The sequence below is a fragment of the Podarcis gaigeae genome (genome assembly GCF_964106915.1).
Source record: "Podarcis gaigeae genome assembly, chromosome: 3".
Taxonomy (NCBI): Eukaryota; Metazoa; Chordata; class Lepidosauria; order Squamata; family Lacertidae; genus Podarcis; species Podarcis gaigeae.
This window is the reverse complement of record NC_139680.1, coordinates 38109637-38123254: the sequence shown is the minus strand read 5'-3', so window position 1 is coordinate 38123254 and position 13618 is coordinate 38109637. Positions and strand designations below refer to the sequence as shown.

The 13618-nt window shown below is 43.4% G+C and overlaps 1 protein-coding gene across 1 annotated transcript; it reads left to right on the top strand.

Annotated features, from left to right (window-relative positions):
* Positions 1-2509: 2509 nt before the first annotated feature.
* Positions 2510-11258, top strand: CGAS (cyclic GMP-AMP synthase). The gene is made up of 5 exons (XM_083730337.1): positions 2510-3700; positions 4338-4569; positions 5533-5787; positions 6401-6503; positions 10898-11258. Exons 1-5 carry the CDS (start codon positions 2702-2704, stop codon positions 11238-11240), a joined length of 1932 nt encoding a protein of 643 aa, XP_083586463.1. The 5' UTR covers positions 2510-2701; the 3' UTR covers positions 11241-11258.
* The last annotated feature ends 2360 nt before the right edge of the window (positions 11259-13618 follow it).

Genomic DNA, 13618 nt, shown 5'->3' with positions numbered 1-13618 from the left:
GACTCCAAAACACTGAATTGTAGGAAAGCTTTATCCAACGGGTGAGCTGCTACAAGTAGCCAGCAGAAACTGTCAGCGTGGCTCACATTGTCATCTAAAGCACATGACTTCCTCCAAAGAATTATGGGAAGTGTAGTTTGCCTTCCACAGAGCCACATTTCCCAGCACTGTTAATAATTCCTGGTATTTTTTTGCAGGAAGCCATGCAGGTTTCAGGACGCAGGTGGCGCTGTGGGTTAAACCACAGAGCCTAGGACTTGTTGATCAGAAGGTCGGTGGATCGAATCCCGGCGCGCTCCCGTTGCTCGGTCTCTGCTTCTGCCAACCTAGCAGTTCGAAAGCACGTCAAAAGTGCAAGTAGATAAATAGGTACCGTTCTGGCTGGAAGGTAAACGGCGTTTCCGTGCGCTGCTCTGGTTCACCAGAAGCGGCTTAGTCATGCTGGCCACATGACCTGGAAGCTGTACGCCTGCTCCCTCGGCCAATAAAGTGAGATGAGCGCTGCAACCCCAGAGTCAGTCATGACTGGACCTAATGGTCAGGGGGCCCTTTACCTTTACGCAATTTAAATCTATGGTGTGGATGTGGCCATGGTCATCTCTGCAAGGGAAACTGCTGCACATGCTCCTTCCCCACTATGGAACAAACTACTTTAAGTCTCACTAAGTGATTCTGTTTCCTCATAGGAAAAGTTCCTGATAGGCTAAAATCTAGGTGCAGAAGAAGGGAGAAAGGGTTACTTAGCTCTTTCTCTGCCATCTGCCTATCCACTAAAATCTGCCTCTACCCGCTTTCCAACTTGTAGGGATAAGATATGAGTGAAGGACCAAGTATGTATAGACATACCCCCATGCAATAGTGATGTGCTCTTATTTTCTGTACTAGAAAAAACAATGCAATTGTCCTCTCTTTCCTGCACACATACATCAGAAACAGGAAGAAAATGTGCTGCCATCTTTTTTCCTATCCAGTACCTGTGTGATAGGCAGGAATTCCCCATGTGCAGATTTTTCTCTATGCAGCAAAATAAAAACGGGAAGCTTCCTGTTGAAGTTGTTCTTTGTTCCTGTTCAAAGCAAATTAAAAAGTACAGAAATGCTTTTACGCACCTGGTTCAACATTCAATAATCAGAGCGTTTCCCAGCAAGCAGATTCATTTATGAGAAAAGTGCCAGCTGCATGCCATGACTAGACAAATAAGAGTGGTAATACCAGTGTTGTTGCTTTTAGTACAAAAAAAAATTACATGAGCAGGTTTTCTGTTGAGTAAAAGGATGAGATAAATTGTGCAAACCAAATTATTTTTAACCCAGCCCCATGTTGTCATTGGAGAAGAATCCGTGTCAGGAAAAATAAAGTTGATTTCTTTTCTTTTGAAATCTTAAGTTTGACAATGGGCATAGTCAAGCATAAACTATTGCTGCGAGTCTAGATTACCTCACTGTTGCTGGCAGAGCAAGCTAAAGTTGATTACTAGTTCCCAGATCCATATTTGCACGAAAGCTAGAAACACACCTAAGTCAAAAATCTTAAAAAGAACTCCATATGCCCCTAAACCCGAAATGGCCTCATCTTATATTTCTCCATGATCTAGGTGGAGATTCTTGCCTTCAAGAGCAGCAGTTTAAACAATCAAAAACTTTGGTTTGTGTAGGCCATTCATGAATGTACATTAACTCCAGAGGACAATTACAGAAAAAGGAATTGGGTGTATGCAACCCACAGTACAGTTTGGGTCACCTCAAATAATAATACCCACACCTCTGGGAAAGTGCCCTCTATGAGATGGGCCTGAATTGCATTTGGCCCAGCTCTCTGAATGCAAGACACCATCAAGCGTATGTACCTATGTCAATAGCAGCCAAAAATTCAGGGTTTCCCCCCCCCAGCCAGAACTTGTTGGAACTCAGTTCCGGCATGGCTCTGGTGGATACCATTGCCAGTCTAAGAGAACAAGGGAGGTGTTCATGTTGGATTCCAGCACCTTTTTCTAGAAAAGTAAAACTGGCCAAAATGAATAGAGAAAAAGAGGATCTGGCCCTAGCTGCGCCCATCCACACTTTCCTTTGTGCCATGATTTCTGGCCACAGGATCAAGGGGCTTATTTTTTGTCCCACAGCTTTCACCAAGAAAACCTGCTGTTTACTGCAAATGAAATTGTGGGTGGGCACTTATGCCTGTTCCTCTTTTAAAGCTACTTAGGTTGGTGGCCTTCACTGGTTCCTGGGGGAAGGAATTCCATAGTTTAGCTGTGCCTTGCATGGAGATGTACTTTGTTTTGCCCGCTTTGAATGTCCCCACCTTCAACTTCATTGAATGCCTGCCAGCTCTAATGCTCTGAGGGAGGCTGCAGCGGGGACTTTCCTCTAGCCACTGTCTCCATGCCTCGCATACTTCTACTGTATAAACTTCTCTCATGCCGCGTCTCGCTCGCCTTTTCTCTAACTGCCCTCCTACCTCCTCAAAGGGGACTTGCTCCATCCCTGACTTGACTGGGCAACCCAAAATAAGGAAGACGGCCGGAGGGAGGGAGGGAGCGAGCAAGCTGGTTCAGACACGCTCCCCGCAGCAGCTAGGTTTCGTTTCTCCTTCAGGATGCGGCCGTTCACGTGGCTAGCGGGTTCATAAGTGGCGGGGCGGGCGCGGGGCGCCGACACAGGAGACGCTGAGCTCTGAAGCGAGGACATCTTTTTCTGGCGTCATGGAGCGCGGTGGAGCCGGGAGAGGCGCGAGGAAGGGCGAGGCAGCCCCGGCAGCCAAAGGGGATGGAGGCACTGCGGGATCCAAAGGGCGAGGGGAGAGCAGACGGGGAGACGAGGGAGACCGGGCATCGCAGCAGGCGGGGAAAGGCGCTGCTGCCCCAAGTGGGAGGAAAACGTCCCAGAAGAAGGAGGAGCCGGACCAAGCTAAGAGCAAACTTGCTCCCGAGGAGCCTGGCTTGCGGCAGGCGCTGGGAAAGCTCGCGCTCGGTGCAGGGGAGCGCACCGACGCCGAGGAACCCCTGCAGGCAGCGAACGGCGCTGCTGCCCAAAGTGGGAAGAAAGGCTCCCAGAAGGAGCCGCCGGATCAGGGGAAAGCCGTAGGGGGGGCCCGGAGGAAACTGAAGAGCACATTTGCTCCCGAGGAGCCTGGCGCGAACGGCATCCCAAGCCTGACTCAGGCGCTGGGAAAATGCACTATCTTGGCAGAGGAACGGCCCAAAGCCGAAGCAGCAAACGGCGCTGCTGCCCCGAGTGGGAAGAAAGCTTCCCGGAAGGAAAAAGGCGCGCAAAAGGCGCGGGAAGCCGAGCAGGCTATGTGTGCTCTGGTAAAACTAGAGCCCGCCCCGCGAGGAAGCGCAGTAGTTGCCCCCAACAAGCGGGTCGCTTCCCAGAAGGCGAAGCCTCTCCCCAAAGAGGAGGAAGAAGTCGGCCAGCCAGGCAAAGAAAGCGCCTCCGCAGGGAGGAGAGATTCCCGAAAGATAGAGCAGGGGAAGGAGGCCGGCGCCCGAGGGAAGCCGCTTTCCAAGGAGCCTGGCCCGAGGGGCAACCGCAGCTTGAGACAGGTGCTGGAAAAGCTCAGGCTAGCTAAAGAGGAGCGCTCCAAGGCCGCGCAGCTGGTTAACAAGGTCAGGGACATCCTGGTAAAAGCAATAAAGAGTGAAGCGTGCTTCTCCTGCGTCGAAGTGCTGGGCACTGGCAGTTACTACGAGCACCTGAAGGTAATGGAAGATGCAGTGCTGGAGATTGCTCGGGGCATTTTTCCTTGCACCGGTCCAAAAGCTGCCAGATCCCAAACCTTAAAAACATTGTAGTCGTGGATGCTGAGATTTGGGGATGATGTCAGCATTATTGCCCTCCTGTTGAGGCTTCTGGAAAGTACGTCTATGTGGCGGTCCTCCATGCAGCTGGGGAGTTTGAAAGCACTTTATCCCATCGCTTTTATCGGAAAACCCGTTTACCACTGAATCAGAACAAATGTCAGTTTTCTGAAGATTGACGTTTGTTCCCATTCAGCAGTAAACAGCGGGTTTTCCCAGGGAAAGCATGGGGTAAAAGAAAGACCTCTCATTGTAGCTATGGGGTGGGGGAAAACATTTTTACCCCAGATGAAGCCACCAGAGGGGTGCCATTGAGGCTGCCAGCCTGTGTGGGTGTAAGCAAATGTGTGTGGGTTTTGATCACTATTATGCACCTAGCAAGGGTATTTCAAATGACATGACTGCGCAGAAGCACTTTTCAGGGGTTGTCTCCAGAGGGCTGTAAGGATGACCTTTAGTCTGGAGTCATGAGAACACAAGTTATTAACACATTCTGGGACATAGTAAATTGTGAGAAATGTTTTTGTCTGTCTTGCAGATTTCTAACCCAAATGAATTTGATATTATGCTCAAAGTACCAGATATGAGAGTTGAACTAGAATCCTGCAATATTGCTGCTTCTGGTGCTTTCTTCTATGTAAAATTGAAAAGGAACCCTGGAGAAAAGGCATATCTAGCTAAATTTTTAGATGACAAAATGCATCTTTCATCTTCTGATATGCTGTCAGCACTGAGGAACATTATTGTAGAAGAAGTAAAAAAAAATAAGGGTAAGTATTCATTACATTAATTTTTTTCCTTCCTCTTCAGAGATAAGCAACCCTCCTCAAATACTGTGTGCAAACAGATGAATGCTCTCTAGTCCCACTGAAATTTATAGGTCCAATTAGAAATAGTAATGAAGGATTTCTGCAATGGAATTGGAAAACTCAGCTGCTTGAAATGGAAGATAAGATTAGTTTGATAAGCAGAAAGTTAGTTAAACATCTAGTTTAATAGAAACATTAGTTTGATAAGCAGAAAGTCATGTTAATTTTAAATGCTGAACACCTGCCATTTTTGCCATAACAAATAGTTGAACTGAAATATTTGGTTAGAAGAATGTCAATATAAAATTGACTTTATTGTAAACATTTACTATACAAATTGGATATTATTTTTATTGGGAAACATTAAATATTGTATATTTTAAGACATAACCCAAAATATACTGCAAAGAATTCAACATCACCCTTTCCCAAATGTTCTAGGAGCACAAGCATATCAGCTCGCCCAATGGAGTTATATCCCCTCTCCTCCCTGTTCTGGAAGTTCTTCCACCCACCTCTGAGCCTATTTGGAGGGGGGTACTTGGGGAGCAGAAAGCAGACAAGACCTGTTGCACTGGCAGAAATCCTTGTGCAGGCTTCCACTAGCCTGTTTGTTGAATCCAGCCTGCAGCTTCCTTAATAAGTGTGTTATATTCTTGTTCACCACATAGTGTTTAAATTGGAATTTAGTTTTTTGTTGCAGAGTAAGAATAGCAGAACTGTAGTGCCACTACACATTGTTTTTTCCAAGGTCTGTGTTAGCTGCTGGCATTAAGTGCAATAACAAGTTGATGCTGCTTACTTGGCTATATTGTTTTAAGTACATATTCTTAACTTCCTGTTCAAATCATTGTGAGGTGGGGAAATCTTAATGAAACACAATGAAATTGGTTTGGATTAGATTGTTGCTGTTGCTATCAACAGATCTGGATGTGGAAGTGCATGTAGAGAGAAAGAAGCCTGGATGCCCAGCAGTAACCCTTCTCATTGGAAAGCCTCCCTCCGTTATATCGGTAGATATCATTCTTGCTTTGGAATTTCGGCACCGGACCTGGTGTGAAAGTACAAAGGATGGCCTGGATATTACAGGATGGCTAGGAAGAAAAGTAAAGAATGCCTTTTTAAACGAACCACTCTACCTCGTGCCCAAGATTGCCAAAGATGGAAAGTGCTTAATAGGTACTAAAGCTTATCTTTGGCTAAATACATAATGCACAAAGTCATGTCACTGTATCAGGTATTCTAGCTGTTGTGTGGTGGTAGACTATTTTCAAGAGACTGCAGTAATTGGTTATTCTTTCTATGTGCTGTAAATAACAACAAATGTTTTGAAGTACCAGGGTCCCTGTTCTGTTATTTCTTAAGAAAAGAGACTCCTTTTTTAAAAGAATATTAAAGCTGGGCAACAGTCATCAGACCAATCCTAAAGGCACAATTGAACAACAGTGGGATAAGCTCTCTGCTTCATGGTAGCTAAACTTCCTATACAAGCAGAAAACTGAAGAACTGGGTTGTATTCCTTTTTCCAAGGCTAAGATACCACTTGACTTGGATTTTGCTCAGCATATCTATGCACAGTGGCAGCATTTAGGCCAGAACCAGCACAAGGGCAAAAGTAGTGCCTTTCCACAGCTGCAAGTTTTTGCTTATGAGTTTCAGTGTTCACATAGTAGCTTAAAGGGTCACATAATCTGTCACTAATAAAAAGTTAAAAAATAGATCAATCAACATGTTCTTTAAAGAGAGATTTCCAATATTTTACATTGTTTCTTTTTTTAAAAAAAAAACTTAGAAAACACTTGGCGACTCTCTTTTTCACATATTGAGAAGGCTATAATGACTAATCATGGCAACTCAAAGACCTGTTGTGAAAAAAATGGACAAAGATGCTGCAGGTTAGTATCTTTAACTACCGTTCTCCTATTTGCTTTGTCAGTTTTAGCCACTATATAAGTCTAGAAAATGCTTAGGAAACTGGGAAATTGTAAGGATTTACTGGCTACAACTCTCAACTAAATGTACTGCCAAACTATCGTTTAGAGGTATAAAATGGATGTAGTGCCAAAATTCTGAATCTCCATAGGCTCAAATCAAGAATGATTGGATATGGTAAAACTCCCTGTGACAACTGTCTAACACATGGGTCGGCAAACTAAGGCCCCAGGGCTGTATCTGGCCCAATTTCCTTCTGGATCTGGCCACAGACGGCCTGGGAATTGCCGCTGACCGTTCAGCCTGTGCCATCCCTCCCCCCCCCCACGTGGTGGTGCCTCCTCCTGGCTTCTCCCCACCCTGCCTAGAGCTGGGAGGAAGGGGAAGGGCTTCATTGGTGCCAGGAGCAGCTGTGTGAGCGCTTGAGCAGCCATCATTTAAAGCAGCCCCTCTCCAGAGCCCTTTCGCGTGCCACTCATCTTCCTTCCGCCGCCAGCCCCTGCCACTTGCAAGACACAGGTAAGCAGTCACCGGGGCTCATCCAGTGCTGTGGAGAAGGGAGGGGAGAGTCGTGGCTTACCTGAGTAGAATGTGTCCTTTTATTTAAAATGCATCTCTGGGTTACTTGTGGGGCCTGCCTGGTGCTCTTGCATGCTGTGTTCTTTTATTTAAAATGCAGTGTGCATAGGAATTCGTTCATCCCCCCCCCATATAGTCTGGCCCACCACAAGGTCTGAGGGACAGTGGACCGGCCCCCTGCTGAAAAAGTTTGCCGACCCCTGTTCTAGTGATTGACTAACTGCCATGTTCTTAAGAGGAAAAATAATAAAACAGATGTGGAAAATCCCAATTTGGGGCTTGCAACCAGTGGCAATTCCAACCACATATGCAGAAGGGAGCTCTTGGTGCCAACAGAGTGACAGTGTGTCACTCCACAAGTGGAGGTTGCCAAGAAGCTATTGAGGTTGTTAGGATGGACAGAGAGACACCTACACCTCATTTCTATTCCTTCAGCACAAAGGGAGTTTGGATTGCTCTGTTAATCTCCCAGCTATTGTTAGTGGCTAAAAAGAGCCTATATTAAAGAATGTGCACTTAAATAAGCTGGCAATCACTGACTCTGAGGTAATTATGTTAGACTAATAAACTATGATTTATTGTACAGAGAGTGAGCATTGTGCCTGTGCAAAACTTTTGAGTTTGGGAAATAACACTTCTGTTGCATCTAAGCCAGGAAACCATGGTTTAAACCTATATATAGCAAGTATATTCAATCAGGACCAATTTTTCCCCTTTCCCTTTTTTAATTATGCTTTATTGATTTTAAAAACAATACAGCACAAAGCAATCAACAGAAAGAAAGGAAATAAAACATTCATTCGATGCTTAATTCTTATTGTAGGTGACATTTTGTGATCATGACCTCGTCTCCCCATTGTGATTCCCAAGTTACATTCTTTAACTAGGATAGACTATATACGTCCTATTAAATTTTTGGTCAGTGACATCTCAGAATTTTGCTGATAATATCTATTTAGTTCTGCACATTGTTGCATTTTGTTCTGCCAATCTAGTTTTGATGGGATAGCATCTCTTTTCCAGCCCTTTGCAATTAAAATTCTAGCTGCTGTTGCTGCATACATGAAAATTCTCTTAAATTTCTTTGGGATTTCATTACTCATTCCTAGCGAAGGCTTCAGCCTTCTTGAGGAGGGAACATTTAAACATTTTCTTAAGTTTATTGTATATTATCTCCCAGAATTCTCCAATTTTTTTTGCAGTTCCACCACATGTGGATCATTGTGCCTTCTGTCTCCCTGCATTTCCAACATGTATTTGACCTAGATTTAACCATTTTGGCCAGTTTTACTGGTGTTAAATACTACCTGTAGAGCATTTTCATTCAGTTCTCTTTTAGATTATATCATGCAGTGAATTTTATATCTTCTCTCCATAGCTTCTTCCATGATTCCGTTTAGATGTTATAACCAAAATCCCTAGCCCACTGTACCATTACTGATTTTACTTCCTGCTTGACCTCCCAGTCAAGGAGGAGCCTATACATTTTAGAGTGGTTTGTATTTAGTTTGGATCAGATCTTTTTGGAGTCTCAAAGGATCTGTGGAAACACCCATTTTTTTGTCCTTTTGGAAAGTGTCATTCAGTTGAAAATATTGCATCCAGTCTGTTAGGTGGTTTCGGATTCTTAGAATTTTTTGAGTTTTAACTTATTTTCTTTTTCTTCCAGCAATTCTTTATAGGTTGCCCAATTACCTCTCATATTTTTCTTTTTAACCAAGAATGCCTCTGTTGGGGACAGCCACCAAGGCATTTTGGGTTCTAGTATGGCCTTATATTTGGCCCACACTGTATATAGAGATTTCCTAACCACATGGTTTAAGAAGCTTTTATGTACTTTGACCTTCTCATAACCCAAATAAGTATGCCAGCTGTATCTATTATCAAATCCCTCTAGATCCAGCAAATCCGTGGTTTGTAGTGTCAACCACTCCCGGATCCAGGAAAGGCAAGCTACTTCGTTAGTTTCAGATACGGTAGTGCAAAACCTCCCTTCTCCTTTATGTTGATTAATAATTGGTGCTTAATCCTGGGGTTTTTGACATTCCAAGTAAATCCTTCTCCGTCTTTGAAGCAGCTCACTGTTCCTATCACCTGGATAGTTTGAAACAAAAAGATAATTTTTGGAAGCACACTCATTTTTATCATAGAAATTTTTAATATTTAGCCTACTCCAAATTTCCAACTTGTTTTTTATCTCCTTCTAAGTGCTGACATAATTATCTTGAAATAAATTGATGTTCTTTCCTGTGAGCCATATACCCAGATATTTAACTTTTTTACTGATTTCCAAGCCACAGATCTCGCTTTCTTCCTGAACCTCCATATTTTTAACTAGTAATTTATTTATTTTTGCTTGAAGCCTGCCACCTGTCCAAATTCATTTATCAATTCTAATGTTCTTAAGAAGTTTTCTTTTGGGTTCTCTGTAGTTAAAGCTTTTAGTTTGTAAGATTTCCCTCCTATTACTACATCTCTTATCTTCTCATCTTCTCTTATCTTCTTGTTCAGGATTTCCAGTACCAAAATAGCAATGGGAGCAGGGGGCATCCTTGCCTTGTCCCCTTCCTTATGTTACAGCTATCTGTGATGTTGCTATTTATAATGAGTTTTGCTCTCTCCTCCGTATAGATTGCCTCTATTCCTCTGCAGAAGATATCTCCAAATCCCATTAGGTTAATTTGTGTTTTCATAAAGCTCCATGAGATATTATCAAATGCCTTCTTTGTGTCTACTAGCATGAGAGCTGCTGATTTGTTATTTCTGATTTCTAGGTACCCCAGTATATTAATAATATTTCTTATATTACTATTCATTTGTTGTCCAGGGAGAAAGCCCGCCTGGTCTTCGTGGATTATTTCTCCCAAAGTCTTTTTTAATATCTCTGACAGGATGTGTGCAAAAAGTTTATAGCCATTGTTGAGTAATGAGATTGGTCTGTAGCTTGAAATAAGTGTTAGGTCTGTCCCGTTTGGGAATTAATGTAACGAATGCTTCCTTCCATTTCTCTGGTGTTGCTCCTTTGGCTAGTATATAGTTCATTACCTCTTGTAAAGGTCGTGATAGGGCTTCTTTCGGCTTCTTGTAATAGCAGGCTGACAGTCCATCTGGACCCAATGACTCCCCTGGTTTCACATTCTTGATTGCTTGTTGAATTTTCATGGCTGTAATTGGTGCATTAAAATGTTTAATTATTTCACTTGGAATTGCTGGAAGATTGTTATAGTTCAAAAATTCTTCAATTTCTTCGCAACCAGGACCCACTTTTAACCTATTCCTTCATCTTCTGTCATGTATTTCCATGATGGCAGTGCTCATGTTGCAGCCTACTATTGAGTCCTATCCTACCTTTTAAAGATTCAGTGCTATATAGTAATAGGAAATTATTTTCTGAATACTGATCTTTGCATAGCCAAAATAACTATCTCCTTTTCTTCTTTTTCATATCTCACTGCTGCCATCCCCTCTAGCTCAGAGCCAGCACTGAACTAGAGGGGATGGCAGTGGTGAGAAATGAAATGTATATATTTAAAACTTGATGATGTGAGGAAGGCAATTTCTAGAAGCATTTATGGAACTGAAGATGAAAGCACATCCAAGTTACTTGTGGCAAAGGTTAAGCTATGCTATCTAAAAGTCCAACACATTCCATCTAATAGCACAAGCTGTCCCAAGCAGGTCTGTGTATAGCAAATATCCCTGTTAAATCAATTGTTCCTAGTAGGATGTGTGTTTCAGAATAACATATTTCACAGTATTTTTTATTATTTCCCAACAGGAAAGATTGTCTTAAACTTCTGAAGTATTTGCTGGAGCAGCTTAAAACAAAACATGAAAACAGAAATCAGTTTGAAAAATTCCACTCTTACTTTGCCAAAACTGCCTTTCTTCATGCATGTACCAAGTGGTCCCGTGATGATGAATGGCTTGCAGCAAATCTTCACGAATGTTTCAACAGACTACTGGATTATTTCGTGGGTTGTCTCAGAGCGGCTGAGTTAAAACACTTTTTTATACCTGAGTTCAACTTGCTTCAGACAGTTGAAAAGACAAAATGTAATGCACTTGCAAAAGTAATTGAAAGTGAGCAAAACAATGGGTTTCCTATATTTTTAAAATAAAGAGCTACAGTACTTGAATTCATGCAAAGAATTATGAATGAAATTGAAAGACACTATGGGTACTCACCTGAAAGGATTACAAGGACATCACAAAGTGGGATATCATTATGCTTCTACTTGCTTGAAAGGCAGAAAACACTTGATAATTGTGAGTTGCCCCTTCCGCAAAGTGACCACCTTCTTGCCAAAGCATAAATCAGACTTAGTAACTCAAATACACCAAAAACAAATCAGATTAATACAGCAACAGTTTGATCACCCTTCCAGTAATTATTTGTTGAAGATGTGAGTTTTACACTTGTGCCTTAGTACTATAGCAGGGGTGGCCAACTCCCAAGAAACTGATCTACTCACAGAGTTAAAAACTGGCAGTGATCTACCCCCTTACCCCAGGTCAGTTGTTGAGCTTTCTTTAGGGAGGAGGAAAGCCCATTTTTTGGGGGTGCAGAGCAAAAATGTGTGATCTACCAGTGATCTACCACAGACGTTCAGTGATCTACCTGTTGGACATGCCTGCACTTTAGGTATCTGCCTGATAAACGTTGGAAGTACAATCCAGAGAACCATTGCCGCCACACCAAAACTCCTGGTTTTAGTGGACGTAATACCAAGTGACCGGCAACAAGTATGCAAGGTAAAGAATTTCTTCAAGAATTGACCAGACAGGGCAAAGACTTTTCCAAGGTTATCATGGTCCTGGGTTGTTCAAGGCCTTGTATACCAATAGCAAAACCTTAAACCTGTCTTGGTAGTATTTAAGCAGCCAGTGCAATTCAGCACAGGTGTTTCACACTGTCAGTTGGGCACCACCTGCAGCAGCCTTGCTAAAGTATTCTGCACTAATTGCAGCAGATACAGCGTACTGGGTTACCGCAATCTGGAAGCTGACATTGCCTGAAATATTGTAGCTTTCATACCATCCTTAATTGACAGGTGTCCTAGCTAGTGAAGTCACTTTGGCCTCTGGTGACAAAGTTAGATGTACTCCGAAGCAATGTACCTGCTCTTTTAGAGGGAGTGCAGTCCCATTCAGAAGAGGGCAACTGACCTATTTCCCTGATCTGGAATACCACAGCCTCAGTCCTACTAGGATTCAAGTTGGCCCTCATCCAGCCCACCATTGTGCACACACACCAGTCCAGTTACTGCAGGGCCACATCTGACTGATATGGAAAAAGAGGGTTGGGTGTCAGCATACTGATGACATAATGCTCCAATTCCCCTTATGGCTGCTCCCCCAACGGCTTAATATAGCTGTTGAATGGTACGGTGGATAAAACTGCCCTGAGGAATTCTCAACATAACTACAATGGGGCTGAAAGCCCACTCTCTCAGTGTTACTTTCTGGAGCCAATTGGAGATAGGCATGGGACAACTTACTGCACCCCATGCATACATAGCATAGGCTATCGCTGGTAGCTGGCAGGCAAGAAAAAGGTTGGACAGTCTTTGCTGTCCTCTCACAAGCAAGCTCACATGCACATACCCTTTTGAGAAGGCCCAGTGGGTGCTGTGAACATAACCCCCTGGAGAGTAGGAAACTTGAGACTTATGTGGGTTTTAAAGTTAGTGGCCAGCAGCTATGACATCACCTCATGGGGGTGCAATAGCCACTGATAGTGAGATATTGTGAAATACCATAAATTCCTGGCTCCAGTGGTGAACTTGGTTTCTAGGAAAACTGCTATGCTGTCTGCTTTTAAGGGCCAGAGTCTCATGATAAAGTTAATTGCTGGTAGCAGCGGGAGCCACCAGGGGGCACATTGGAAGATGGCCGACAACATCTCTCCAACCCACACGAGGTAATTAAGAGGCTGTTATGGGAGTATGCAGCCTCCCTTGCCCCCCCCCAAGGGAATGGGGGGGACTGCCTTGCCAGCTGTGTCCACAATTCATCCCCGGATTCGAAAGAAGGGGGTGAGGACACTTAGCACGAAGCCCTCGGGTGAGGTTGGCTCTCTCTGACGCTGTCTCTAATCTAATGCACTGGTTCGCATTAGCTTGAAATATATAATTGGAAAGAAGCTAATGCACATACATGAAGTGAAGATCGGGAGTAAAGACTGCTGATTAATGGGATCTCTGCGAGCGGAGCGATGGGCTGGACAAATAAATCAAGTGAAGAATCATCATTAAAAGATTGGTATGTTGGAGTGAAATGGGAAGGGGGGGAGGAAAAGACTTTTCTTTTTTTGTCTAATGTGAGTACCAATAACCCTCCCCTCCAGAGAGAAGAATCGTTGCAGGTTACTAATCACAAGCAGGAGTTAAGAACTGTGTGGAAATGAATTACTGATCAAAGAGAGGACAGGTGGAAACATCGGGGAATGGAAAGAAAGTTTTATGATGCAGTTATAAATGGAGTCTCGTTAAGACAG